The 14,840-nt window shown below is 34.7% G+C and overlaps 1 protein-coding gene across 1 annotated transcript in view; it reads left to right on the top strand.

The window, feature by feature from the left end:
• Nucleotides 1–14,840, top strand: part of MMP16 (matrix metallopeptidase 16) — a 277,953-nt gene that overhangs the window by 195,113 nt on the left and 68,000 nt on the right. The window contains exons 5-6 of the mRNA XM_045560992.1: nucleotides 581–742; nucleotides 2,468–2,679. Coding sequence (XP_045416948.1) covers nucleotides 581–742; nucleotides 2,468–2,679 — 374 coding nt within the window. The remainder of the gene's footprint in view (nucleotides 1–580; nucleotides 743–2,467; nucleotides 2,680–14,840) is intronic.

The following is a 14,840-nucleotide window of genomic DNA, read 5'->3' on the forward strand; positions in this document are numbered from 1 at the left end:
GCCTTTATTTTATACTACTATATTCCTGTATTCTCAGCTAGCAAGAAATTAAAGCTTGAATCTACGAGTCATAATAACTTGAGTTCCCATCACAGCTCTGTAATACAAAGATCTGCTGTTCTTGACAAGACTTGTCACCTTTGTGCCTTAATTTACTCATCAGTATAAAAGTAAGGATGGTATCTGCCCCATGTTTTTTACTGAGTTGTTAGAATTATATTAAATGTGAAGCTTACAAAAGTGAGATGTTGTATATTGTATGCTTTACAATCAGGAGGATATTTTAACAGTAGTATCAGCTTCTGATGATGAGATTCTTTCTTCAACTTTTATTCTTTGTTCTCTCCTTCTAGTTTCTAAACTTCTGACTTCATCATCACCACCTCCTCCCCCCACCCCTTTTTAAAAGAAGGATATTGGACTTTGCCAGTAGGAAAGCCAATGATAAAATCATACTGACAGTTGAAGTAAAGAATTCCTACTATTTTTCTTGGGTGAATTTTGATAACACCAAATTGTCCTTTTCAATTCTGTATTTGTATATTAATTACAATAACTTCTTTTCTTCTCATTCACACAGGAAATGACTTATTTCTTGTAGCAGTTCATGAACTGGGACATGCTCTGGGATTGGAGCATTCCAATGACCCCACTGCCATCATGGCTCCATTTTACCAGTACATGGAAACTGACAACTTCAAACTACCTAATGATGATTTGCAGGGCATCCAGAAGATATATGGTAGGTTACCACTGTTGCTATTTGCTTACTCCTACAGTGAGGTCCAGGATTCCTACTGTGTTTTCTTTGTTAAGATAGTTGCTCTAAATATAAGACAGAAAAAAACTGAAGAAGAACATAAGATGCTGAGACTTTGCTACAAACTGATAGATTGACTCACAGTTTGTGAAATTTGATTATTAGGTAGTTCCTAGACAAAGTACTTCTGAAGAGCCAGAATATACCTTCATAGGATAAATATAACAAATTGACCCGGAAGTCCTAATATTACTTACTGATTCAGAGTAAAAGTTAACAAACAAGGGAGTGAAAGTTAACAAGTGGTTAAGTTTAACACAGCACAAAATAAATTTCTAATATAGTAATATCATTTTTATTTATGGGGTTCAGTCAATGAATGCAAATTAAGAGAAAAAGGGAAAGACCATTATGCATGTTTACTATAATCCTAACTCCCTCAATACAACCATTGACCTTTATAAAGACATTTATTTCACACATAATTGTTAAGAACTTGACATTTATAATTTACATGTAGCAAATATGCTTTACTAAATTAATGAAGTGAAGCTTTTATTTTTACAATGCAAAGACAAATGTGTGCTATCTGTATGTTAATATCCACTATCCGGAAGATATCATTTGCATTTTTAAACAGCATAGTTTAAGTTCACTAATTTGTTTTGCATTCATTAGTTTTTCAGTTTCAATATCTCAGGGGTAACCATTCTCTCAGGGTTAAAATAGATTTGAAGAAAAGGTCAACTTTAATGATTCTCTTTATTTTGTTGGGTTACCAAAAGGAGAGAAATGTCTCAGATTCAAAGCTAAATATCTCATATGCTGAATTGAGCTATACTGTGCCTAAGTGTGTCTCATCAGAAAGTCCTCTTAAGTGGTTAACTGAAAGAAGTCTCTTTCTCATGACCTCATGAATTAGTAGTCTAGACTGAAGCTCTGCAAAGGAATATTCTTCTCATACCTAAATATTAAGTGTGAACAGCTCTGTATTTCTTTTCAAAGACATAAGTCCCTTGAGAAATGATGCTTAACATCTGTACCAAATTACACGTGTAAACTTTGGCTTGATTTAGAAGCCTCTTTTGAGAAATACTTCTTCACATTAATATTTTACTGGTGGTGCTTTAATCAATAGGTGTTTTAGATTCAGTATTTAAATGCAACATTCTTCCAGCAATTTGTCAAAACATTTCATTAGAAGAAAAGTGAAAATCAGTAAGAGGTTATATGGTAGGAAACACAGGGTAGAATAAACTCTGATTAGTTAATGTTTATTTTCAGAAATACTTGCATAGAATCATTGTCTATCGCAATCTAGGATTAATTTGGTGAAGCTCATGCATGGCTCCAGTATTCATTTTCATTTATTTATTATTTATATACCACCTACTTCCAAAAAAGATCTGAAAGCAGCTTTCCCAAAAAGGACTGTGGTGAAGCTGTAAAAAAAAAATCATTAAAAATTAACAAAGATAGCCTAGTTACTTGGATCCAGAAACTAGCATGCTAAGGACAGCTTCAGACAGACTTGGCAATGGTCTGTTGGGTACGATGGTTTGTTTCTTCAGAAAATACAAGCTCTTACAGACCTCTTAGCTCACTTAGTCTGTGCCCTCTGCTGATAAGTGGTTGTTCTCTGTAGCATGTTTTCCAGCACTATTCCAGTTTTAAGTGAGCCAAGCACTGTCCTCATATTTTCAAAAGGTCCACCTGACAAGATCCCTCCACCTACAAGACCTCTACCGACAGTGCCCCCACACCGCTCTATTCCTCCGGCTGACCCAAGGAAAAATGACAGGCCAAAACCTCCTCGGCCTCCCACCGGCAGACCCTCCTACCCTGGAGCCAAACCCAACATCTGTGATGGGAACTTTAACACGCTAGCTATTCTTCGCCGTGAGATGTTTGTTTTCAAGGTAGGAGGCTGTGATTTTTTTTTTTTTTTAACGGTAGATCAAGTGTCTAGTGTCACTTTAGAAAACAAGTTTTCATTCATTCTAACACTACCTTTCCAGCCCTCTCACAGTCAGAAGGTTCAAAAAAGGCATTTTGAAAAATAAATGCACAAATGGGCTTAAATGTCTAGCAGAAGATTGCTGTAATGTTCTATTTTGGGAATGCATTTATGTCAGCAGAAGCTCAAATGCCTAGAAATGTGAGGGTAAAAAAATGCCACATGTTATGAAGAGATAAAATAGCATAATTTAAATCATGAATAGCAACTAATAGGGATGATTTGCTTGGGAGCTTAGCCACTTCCAGGCACACTGCAGCTATTGTATCTTTGGTTTACACATCTTTATGCGATCCCTATAATTTCATTTGAAAATGCATTGTTTTTTTGAAGGAGTATTGGTCATTTTGTTTGGGGTCTCCTGGTAACCATTTGAGTAAAATCTCCTCTATGAGACTATCATTTTGACTTTACATATGCATGATGTTGTTTGCATGTTGTGAGGCAGTTATAGCTACCTAATTTATATTACTTTTTAAAAAGGTTACAAGCTAAAACCAATTTTACCTTTGCTAAATGTCTTTCTTAATGTTATTGAGTTCTCAGACAAAGACACTAATAAACTGTGTACCAAAAGCAAATTATATAATATGGAAAGGTGAATACAGTGTAATACTGAAAAATTATTTTCTCCCCCAATACATATAAACCCGTATTAAAGAATAATAAAGAATATAAGTTTATCTGTTGGCATTAGAGTATTACAATAGCCACATTTTACCAATATCATTCACTTAAAAATAAAATAATGTGGTCTCATTTTTGGTAGACATGAATCAATAAATAATGAAGTACTGTTCTACTTATGCAGAATTTCCTGTCTACCAGAGTCTATACTTTAAAAATATAGATTTTATATAATTTTTAGTAGACAAAGTACTCTATTTCCTTTATTGAAAAATAATATCTGGATTTGATATAATATGCTTAAGAGCATCACGCTTTCTAAGAAAAATCAATGTCTTTCTTCAAATGCATGAATAGATTTTTGAATTCTATAAATGCCCTGCAATGTTTAATTAGATATCACCAGTTAATTTCAAGTAGGTTCATAAATTTAGATTCAAGAGTAAAGAACAATTTACTTTAAAAATACATATATATACACATATATACACAAATATACATACACACATATATGTGTGTATATATCATTATTCATTGTGGCTAAGCCCATAGCAACTAGTTGAAATGATTATTTTCATTTCCACCATATTATTTTCCACCAATGATTATTTTCAATCCACCATATGAAAACTGAAGGATTTTGTTTTCACTGTTTTGACTAAATTTCAATATTGCAGCTTTATGCCTTGATTTCATAATGATATCACTAAAGTATCAACCTTATCTGAGAATACGATGTGAAAATGACCTTAGGTACAGCCTTTTTCATTATTCCTGTCATTGTAAACAGATTGCTGATTTCAGAGGATACTAGTATCTTCATAGGTAGTGATCAGTTTGACCAGCCTGTTTGCTCTGTACGTTGTAGGAACTGCTGTTGACTGACAAAATGAGGTCCTGTCATCACTGGTTCTTGGAATCAGGAACCAATAAAAAGTGCATAAATTCAACTCAGGTAGAATGCAATAGCCACTATTTTCAATATTAAAACAGGTGTATAAAAAATATAAATAAGACCTGCTTCCCTAAACTCTCAGATTATCTTGAATTTCTTAATCAAAACTCATGACAGGATGAGTTCCTGTCTGAGTTTAATTTTGTTCAGTAATTACTAAGAAATTACTAAGAATTAATGTTCTCATTTTAAGAATGATTTCTGTTGAAGATAACATCTTTCAATGGGCATAGTATTCTTCTTCATTTCCACTTGCGTAACAGATATAGTGTCACAAAACTTCATAACTTTTATATTTATCTCATCTGTAGGCACCAAGAATGTGTGAATAGAAGCTAACATCACTGTCTTTATAGAGCTCATATTTCAGGAATGAAGACAAATATGAACATAAATACTTTTAAGATACAAGAGTCAAAATTATGAGTGTGAAACAAAGAGACAGTACTGAAGTCTAATCAAACAAGAGATTTTACTGGATGGGGCTTGTGATGAATTTTGAGGGAAATTTTTTAGGTGCATTAAAGAAATGAATGATGTAGTAAAAAGTGTGTGTATGAAAGGAGAGAAGATAGACCTGATACCATCTAATGCAAAGTGATAAATGCTATAATTCAGATATGTACAACATTGGATAGCTGTAAAGAGAGCTTGATTGAGTGATCCTTGCTCTTAGATAATAGCTATCATAGATTGGGTAACTAATATTTGCCTGGATGTATGTTGGGCATACATCTATAATTTCTGAGCCTCATAACACCACTGCAAGATGGATAATATTCTGTTTTACAAATAAGAAAACTGAAGAGTCAGAAAAGTTTAGTTAGCCCAAGTTAAAACGCTTGTAAGTAGCAGTCAATAGTTGAACACAGGTCTGCTTGATTCCAAAATCCATGTTTTTCCCACTAAGGTTTGTTGCTTTGTTACCTGAAAGAATTGGGAAAAGTTTCGAAAGGAAGATTTGAAACTATATTTTGAAATGGTAAATATTCAAGAAATATTTGTTGACCTACTATACATTAGACATTGTTTTAGTCACTGACAATGTAGCAGTGAACAAAACAGGCGAGACCCTGGTTTCTGGGAGCTTACATTCTAGTTTTCAAGGGGTACAGGTGGGTGAGAGGCTTCAAACAAAGGTTCTACACATAAATGTTATGGAAAGATATGAGATTGCATACACATGACAGCCTGGATTTCTGATTTTCTTTGGTAATGACTACTGGTTTCCTAATTCTCCCTCTATATCTACTTAATCTAGACTACCTTCATGTCTCAATTAATGCCATTGCTCCATGGCTGGTCTTCTTGCCTTTTTGATTTTTCTTCAGTATTTGTGTATACATTTTTTTTTATATCTTTGCTTCTTTTGTTTTGAAACAGAGTCTCACTCTGTCGCCCAGGCTACAGTAGAGTGCTGTGGCATCAGCCTAGCTCACAGCAATCTCAAACTCCTGGGCTCAAGCAATCCTCCTGCCTCAGCCTCCCAAGTAGCTGGGAGTACAGGCATGTGCCACCATGCCTGGCTAATTTTTTCTATGTATATTTTTAGTTGTCCATATACTTTCTTTCTGTTTTTAGTAGAGATGGGGTCTTGCTCTTGCTCAGGCTGGTCTCAAACTCCTGAGCTCAAAGGATCCACCTGCCTCAGCCTCCCAGGGTGTGAGGATTACAGGCATGAGCCACTGCAGCCAGCCAATATCCTTGCTTCTTATTGACTCTCTCTTCATATATGTTTAGTATTACCCATTGTTTGGTCTTACTCTCACAAATGTAAACTGATTTTCTACTTTTCTTTACTACAAAGTTAGGAACCTCTTCATCCCCTCAACCCTTACCCATTCAACCCTCATTTTTCCCTTAGTTTTAATGTATGGGGGCTTCTTCCCAAGCCTCTGCTTATCCAAACCTTCCCTCCTGAACATCTTCTCGATGTCACATCCTGTCTGACCACTTCTTCAATCCAAAAGCTTTCTAGTGATTTTTATATTTATTCTCTATATCCAATTAGCATGTTATTAATTTCTGTCTTCTCTGATTAGTTCTTATTGAAATGTGTTCCAAAACTAGATTTTTACTTCTCCAAAGCAGAGATTAGTTTATGTGAGTTTCATAGTGCTCAGTGCCAATGAATAGAGATATCGATATAATGATGACATAATCAAACTATAGCCAGTATCATGTTTATGCAAAAGTAATCAACCAAATGAAATTCCTGAAAGTATTTCATTCTCATAAGTTGTTATTCCTTGCTATTGTTATTCCTTGTTATTTTTTAAACAAAAAATAAGAAAATCTAGATATGAGCAAAAGGTAGTATCATCAGGAGAAACCTTTCTCTAATAGGAGTCTCAGTGTAATTCTTTTTGATAGCAAGCTTCCTCCAGATTTTATTTACATTGAGCTTTTCAGGCATCCATTTATTTAAAGTGAGTTCACCTCGATATGTGTTTCTGTAGGCGGTGAGGGATATATATATGTGGGGGGTATATATATATATATATATATGTGTGTGTATATGTGTGTGTGTGTGTGTGTGTGTGTGTGTGTGTGTGTATCTTCTGCCCTTATGCATGAGAAATTTAAGCAATGCAGCTTCATAATCTTGGGGGAATGTAAGCCACCTAAAGCAAGGAAATGCAAATCAAAACAAAATGCCAAGGAACAAAGAAACAAAATAACACTAACAAAAGAAGCTTTGTCCTTACTTAGAGAAGGTGATTTTAAGACTACTCCCTGAAGAATGTAAGCTGTTGTAACTAAGCTGACAATAATAGCAAGATCTGATTGTTCAAATGAATACTCTGAAGGTGCCTTTGGACTACAAGATAAAAACATTGAATATTTTATTTTGTGGTGTAAAAGAAAGTAGAAGGCAGAATTAGCCAAATTTGTACAGAATATATTTCAGTACACAATATTTTACTATGTATGAAAAAATGCATATAATGGTAACTATATTCTTTTGAAGCTGGGAAGGAAGAAACACCGTAACCAGCACCCAGAGTTCCTTTAGTGCAAAAAAAAAAAACAAAGGAGGGGGTGGGGGGTAGTTCCATTTGACTATTGACCAGTTCTTTATATCAAGAGGAACAAGCAGAGGCCAGTGCTTTACACTAGAAAGGTATTACCTCTACTAAAAGGTATTTGAAGAGGCAACACTATTGTGAAACAACATTCAAAGAAGTCTAGTGTCTTCTCAATTAATCTAGAAAAGCAAGGCTCATGGCCCTTATTAAGAAAGCATTTCATCATTTACCAAAAAAATCAAGCCAAAGCAGATACCATTTGGTTCCCTTTTCTTTGTCAAATTCTTGTCTGTTAATTTATCACAAAACTGTTTATTCTTAGATATGACCATCTTCATTTATGACCACCTACTTAATTCTACTGAAGAATCATAGTTACGAGTAAGTACAGGATCTGGCCCAATTTCATTTGGCAGGAAGGTGGTTTTGTTTCATAAAAGGAGAGGTTTTATACAAAAGAGGATGAAGGGGAGGAAGGGAGAGAGAGAGACAGAGAGAAAAGAGATGCTTATTGAAAGAGATAATTTAGAGGTATACAATTTTGCCCTCAATTTATGTCCATAATATTGATTTGTGACTAAACCCTTCACAATTGGTCAACATTGAATCTCTTGTCTCTTCAGTTCAGTAGCTTCTTACCTCCTGGTATTTAATATCAATTTATTTTTATTCTATGCTAAATGTCTACCCGTGGACCACGAGTTACTCTTTTCATTGATTTTATTTTTACATTTTTCTTCCTTTGCTATGTATTCCTCTGATTCAAGTCTCTAGCATCCTTGCAATCTGGAACCATGCCTTTCTCACATCACTTGTATAACTGTATCACATCACACACATAGAATATTTGTTCATATTTTCAAGTGTATATTGAACTTTTTCAATATATATGACATGTAACTTTTAGAATTAAAAGAAGTTGAAAATAAATGTTTTTCCTCTCCCTAAAATGCTTAAATCCCATTAGAGAATGAGCAGTATATAATTATCAGTCAGAAATTATTCCTTTAAGTTGAAGCCCACAAAACAGAAGAGTAATAGCCTTTTTTATACATGAGAGAATACTGAGTTGAACATGGGAAGACTAAAGTAGTAGAAACAACCCCAGGGTCCAGGTGGTGACTTCTCAACCAGTAGTGTGGTCAGGAATAAGGAGAAAATTCAAAATGTCGAAATCACCAGGCTGATGGTGTTTATTTGGTCAGCTTTGAAAGTTCCAAGACAGAGACCTGTAGGCTTAGAGAAGTGCCGTCCATGACTAAGCACTTGAGGGCTGCCTGTGCAAGTTCCTGCTTGACCCCTCCACTCAGATGCCAAATTCAACATACTTAACTGAGCTGCTTATCTTCCTTCACAAACCTACTCCTTCAGCTTCTCCATTCCCCATTTAAGATAATGAGGGTTCCATTTTCCATTTATTTAAGAGAAAATCTTGAAATCAACCTTGACTGTTCTCTTTCCCTCACACCCCTATGTGATTCATCAGTGAATCCTGTTGGGTTCTATCTTCAAAGCAATTGAAGAAGCTGGCCACTCCTCTCCCTGTCCACTTCTACCATCCCAGTCCTAGGTACCCTCACATCTCAGCTTGATTATTGTGGTGTCCTCCAAATGGGATTTTCTGCTTCTGCCCTTGCCCCCTCCTTCCAGTCTATTGTCAATACTGTGTGCAGAATGATACTCTAAGAGCATGCATCAGATCATACCACCCCACTGCTGAAAACCCTTTAATATCTGAGTCAGAATAAAAGTCAAAGTTCTTTCAGTTACCCACAAGACTATGTGATCAGCTCATTTCCCCCTACTTCTCTGATCTTACCTTCTCTGTCTTATTTTGGTCAGTTTTACTCCCTCAATTCCAATCACACTTCTCATTATTGTTTCTGGAACATTTTAGACACTCCTAGCTCTATAGGTCTTTCTGCATCAAATACCAAATATTCACTTATCTTCCAGATTTGCTACTGTATGTAAAGTAACAGAAAGGTGTCCTCAATCTCTATTCCTGTCCAGACTGTTGCTATACAAGTTTACATGAGGCTACATATGTGAAACGGAACAACAATATTTGCAGAGTTTAAAAAAAGTTTATTTGAGTTATATACATTATGGCATTTTGTAACCCCAAATAATGGGATGGATTTTTCTTTTATATTTAGAAGAATTCTTTCCCAGCTCTCAACTTAGTGATGTGACTCATTCCTGTTGCATAGTTGTGTGCCACTCGTTACATTTGGGTAAGATACTCCTGAAATTCTTAGACATTAGAGATAGATTTAAGAGTTAGATCCCACTTGCTATAGACTCCAAATAAGGGCTATAACATTCTTATTGATCACTGAATTGCACAGAGCCCTGAACATAGTAGACAAATATTTGTTGAATATCTCTGAACTTAACTTTTCACATCTGTATAATGGCTAATAAATTGCATCATAGGTATATTGTGTACTCAGGAAATGGTAGCTAATATGTAGCAAGACAGACTCAGCATTTTGAACTACTCATTATATTCATTAACTTTAATTGTAATGCTATTTGAAATTATTTTTAAAAATAACATTTAGCTGAATAAAAATTATAGAAAATGGTTTTAATTCCCATGATTAAAAGGAAAGAAATGGAATAGTTTGTTGTTATTGTTCATATCATATTATTTTACTTGCTGAAATGATTAAAAATATTTTGTTGGTAGAGAATCCAAAAAGTATTTTACAAACAAAAAAATACTTAGAGAAATCACACACCACAGGGTAATCTAAAATTACTCCAAGTCACAGTTCAATTCTGTACTGCAAGGAAGTGGCACCTGATAATATTAATAGTGTATTGTAATTGGGTTTAGATTCACACAGAAGCAAAGAGAGCAATCGCCAAGATACTATAAGTAGAGGATTAATTAAAATTTCCTTGTAGTATAAAATCATAGTCTTTTGAATATTTTAGCAAGCATTTTAGAAAGCAACTGGAATTATGTGTAATACTGCATTTTAATATAAATATTAATTGATTTTCAAAATATTTGTATTCAATTATGTTTTAAGATTTCTCCTTGAAACCTTTAAATTTTTTAATTGACATTTTCTGACTGCTTAGCTATTGGAGCAAGTATTATTCAGTAGGAATGTATTCACAGTCACCTGAGTTTTCAATTTCCTTCTAAATCACTTTGTTTTCGAGTGAGTCTAAATATTTTGACATATATTGGGATATTTGTTTTGGATTCAAAAATTATTTTTAATAGTATAAAATAGAACATTTAATATATGCTTTATGCTACATATTTTGGAAATTCAGATATATTTTATCATATACATTTTATTTTGAAATAAATTTAGAATAATGGACAGGACAATTCTGTATAATCATGTAGAAAAGGTTTTCTGTAATTATATTACTTGAGGTTCAATTTGAAAATACTTCTACTCTATCTCAATATTAATCTGCCTGCTATAGATTTATTAATAATCCAAGTCCTTTCAGTGAAAAAAAATGTATGTTTTTTCTGTCTCTTATTTTAACTATGTTATATTTTATTTTTTATTATTATTTGTGTCAAAATATTAGAAAGGTACAAATGTTTTTGTTACATGGATACCTTGTATAATGCTTAAGTTGGGGCTTTTAGTGTGCCCATCACCAGAATAATGTTCATTGTACCCATTAGGTAAGTTTTTAACTCCTCACCACCTCCCACTCTCCCTCCTTCTTGGTTTCCAATGTCCCCTATATCTCTTAGTGCCTGTGTGCGCCCACAATTTAGCTCTCAATTATTAGAGAGTACATGTGGTGTTTGTTTTTCCATTCTTGAGGTACTTCAGTTAGGATAATGGCCTCCAGTTCCATCCAAGTTGCTATAAAGGACATTATTTCGTTCATTTTATGGCTGAGTAGTACTCCGTGGTATATATACATTTTCTATATCTGTTCATGAATTGATGGGCACTTGAGTCGATTCCACGTCTTTGCAATTATGAATTGTGCTACAATAAGCATTTAAGTGCAGGTGTCCTTTTTGATACAATGACTTCTTTTCCTTTGAGTAGGTATCTAGTAGTGGGATTGCTGGATCAAATGGTAAGTATATATTTCTTTGCGAAATCTCCATACTGTTTTCCATAGAGGTTGTACTAATTTGCAACCCCACCAACAATGTGTTAGCTTTCCTTTCTCTCTACATCCACACCAGCATCTATTGGTTTTTGACTTTTTAATAATGGCCATTCTGATATGGGTAAGGTGATATGTCATTGTGGTTTTAATTTGCATATCTCTGATGAGTAGTGAGATTGAGCATTTTTTTCATATGCTGGTTGTCCACGTGTCTATCTTCTTTTGAAAAAACTTCTGTTCATGTCTTGCCCACTTTTTGATGGGGTTGTTCATTTTTGCCTTGCTGATTTGGTTGAGTTCTTTGCAGATTCTCGATATTAGTCCTTTGTTGGATGTATGATTGGCAAATATTTTCTCCCATTCTGTAAGTTGCTATTTGACCTGCTGGATATTTCCCTTGCCATGCAGAAGCTTTTTAATTTAATTAATTTCCATTTATTTATTTTTGTTATTGTTATATTTGCCTTTGTAGTTTTAGTCATAAATTCTTTGCCCAATGTCTGGAAGAGTTTTTCCTACATTTTCTTCTAGAATTCTTATGGTTTCATGCCTAACATTTAAATCTTTGGTCCATTTTAAATTAATGTTTGTATATGGCAAGAGATAGGGGTCCTGTTTCATTCCTCTACATGTGGCTATCCAGTTTCCCAGCACCATTTATTGAATAGGGCTTCCTTTCTCCAGTGTATGTTGTTGTCTGCTTTGTCAAAGATCAGTTGGTTGTAGATAGAAAGTCTTATTTCTGTGTTCTCTATTCTGTTCCATTCGTCTGTATCTCTACTTTTATACCAGTACCACACTGTTTTGGTTACTATAGCCTTGTGGTAGAATTTGAAGTCAGGTAATATGATGCCTTCAGAATTGTTCTTTTTGGTTAATTGCCTTGGCTATTCGGGTGGGTTTTCTGTTTTTGTATTTGTTTTTTTTGTTGTTGTTCCAAATGAAACAGAATTATTTTTTCTAGATTTTGAAATACGACACGGGTTTTTTGATGAGATTGCACTGAATCTATAAATCACTTTATTCAGTATGGATATTTTAACAATCCATGAGCAGGGGGTATTTTCCCATTTGTTTGTGTCATCTATAATTTCATCCATCTTAATTTCATCATTGACCCAAGGATCGTTCCATAGCTGGTTGTTTAATTTCCATGACTTGTGTAGATTTGAGAGTTCTTGGAGTTGATTTCTAGTTTTTTTCTACTGTGATCCTAGAAGATACATGGAATGATTTTAATTTTTCTGTATTTGCTGAAACTTATTTTGTGGGCTAACATATGATCTATCTTGGAAAATGTCCCATGTTCTGATGAGAAGAATGTATATTCTGTAATTTTGGGGTAGAATGTTCTATAGATGTCTGTTAGGTCCATTTGTTCTAGAGTCCTATTTAAGTCAGTGTTTCTTTGGTGATCTTCTGCCTCAGTGATCTGTCTCGTTCTTTCAGTGGAGTGTTGAAGTATGCAGCAAATATGGTGTTGCTCTTTTCTTCTTTGCTTAGATGTCGTACTATTTTATTTATGAATCTGAGAGTTCTTGTTTTAGGTACATATGTATTTAGGATTATTACATCTTCTTGCTGAATTGTTTTTTTTTTTCTTTTTTTTTTTTTTTGAGACAGAGCCTTGCTCTGTTGCCCGGGCTAGAGTGCCGTGGCGTCAGCCTAGCTCACAGCAACCTCAAACTGCTGGACTCAAGCAAACCCTCCTGCCTCAGCCTTCCAAGTAGCTGGCACTGCAGGCATGCACCATCATGCCCGGCTAATTCTTTCTATATATATTTTTAGTTATCCATATAATTTCTTTCTATTTTTTTAGAAGAAACGGAGTGTCGCTCTTGCTCAGGCTGGTCTCGAACTCCTGAGCTCAAACAATCGGCCCGCCTCAGCCTCGCAGAGTGCTAGGATTACAGGCATGAGCCACCGCCCCTGGCCTCCATTTTTTATTATATAAGGACCATCTTTGTCTTTTTTTGGCCACTGTTAATATAAAGTCTGTTTTTTCTGCTATGAGAATAGCTACTTCTGCTTGCTTTTGGTTTCCATTCATGTAGAATATTTTTTTCCATTCCTTTACCTTCAGTCTATGAGTATTCTTGTGAGTTAGATGTGTTTCTTAGAGACAGCAGATACTTGGTTGTGTTTTTTTATCCATTCAGCCAGTCTTTATCTTTCAAATGTAGCACTAAGACCATTTACGTTCAATGTTATTATTGATATGTGAGATACTGTTCATTTATCATGTTGAATGATAAATGATCATGTCAAAGAAACCTACCTGGTTTCTTTGTTTTCTCCCTTGTGTTACTCTTTTGTAAGGGTTGTGAGCTTTAACTTTTGGGTGTTTTTATGTTAGTGGGTATCAGTGTTCTTTTCCATGGATAGAGCACTTTTAATCATCTCCTGTAGGGCAGATCTAGTGGTGACTACTTTCTTTAATGTTTGTTTGTCTGGGAAAGATGTTACTTCTCCTTTATTTATAAAACTTAAATTTTCAGTATAAAAAATTCTTGGCTGGCATTTATTCTATTTAAGAAGACTAAAAATGGGACCCCAGTCCCTTCTGGCTTAAAAAAGTCTCTGCTGGGAGGGCTACTGTTAGTTTGATGAGTTTTCCTGTAAGTAACTTGTTTTCATCTTGCAGCTTGTAGGATTATCTTCTTCACTTTGACTTTGGTCTGACTGTGTATCTTGGTGATGTTCTATTTGCTATGAATCTTCCCAGTGTTCAATGACTATCTTGCATCTGGCTTCTAAACCTCCAGTGTAATCAGGGAAGTTTTGCTCTATTATTCTCTCAAATAAGTTTTCCATTCTTATTGCTTTTTCTTCTTCTCCCTCAGGAATACCTGTAATTCATATATTAGTTTGCTTTGCATAATTCTGTATTTCTCTCAGTGATTGTTCATTCTTCTTTGTTCTTTTTCCTGCATTTTTTACTGACTGGGTTACTTCAAAATTCTTGTCTTCAAGCCCTGAAATTCTTTCTTCTGCTTAGTCTAGTCTGCTGTTGAAGCTTTCTGCTGTATTTTGCAGTTCCCTAAATGACTCTTTCATTCCCTTAAGTTCTGTTACATCTTTTCTAATGTTATCTGTCTAGTGAATTTTTCATTCATGTCCTGAATTTTTTTTTGTTTGTTTCTTTGAGATGGTTCTTTATCATCTCCTTAATTCCATTCATCTTACTTGCCATTCATAGTCTGAATTCCACATCTGTCATTTCAACAATTTCTTTTTGGTTGGAGCTTATAACTGGAGAGCTATTGTGATCCTTTAGGGGTGGCAAGACAGCCTGTTTTTTCATGTTGCTAAAGTTTTTATGCTGGTGCCTCCTCATCT

Source organism: Lemur catta, chromosome 9 (genome assembly GCF_020740605.2).
Source record: "Lemur catta isolate mLemCat1 chromosome 9, mLemCat1.pri, whole genome shotgun sequence".
Taxonomy (NCBI): Eukaryota; Metazoa; Chordata; class Mammalia; order Primates; family Lemuridae; genus Lemur; species Lemur catta.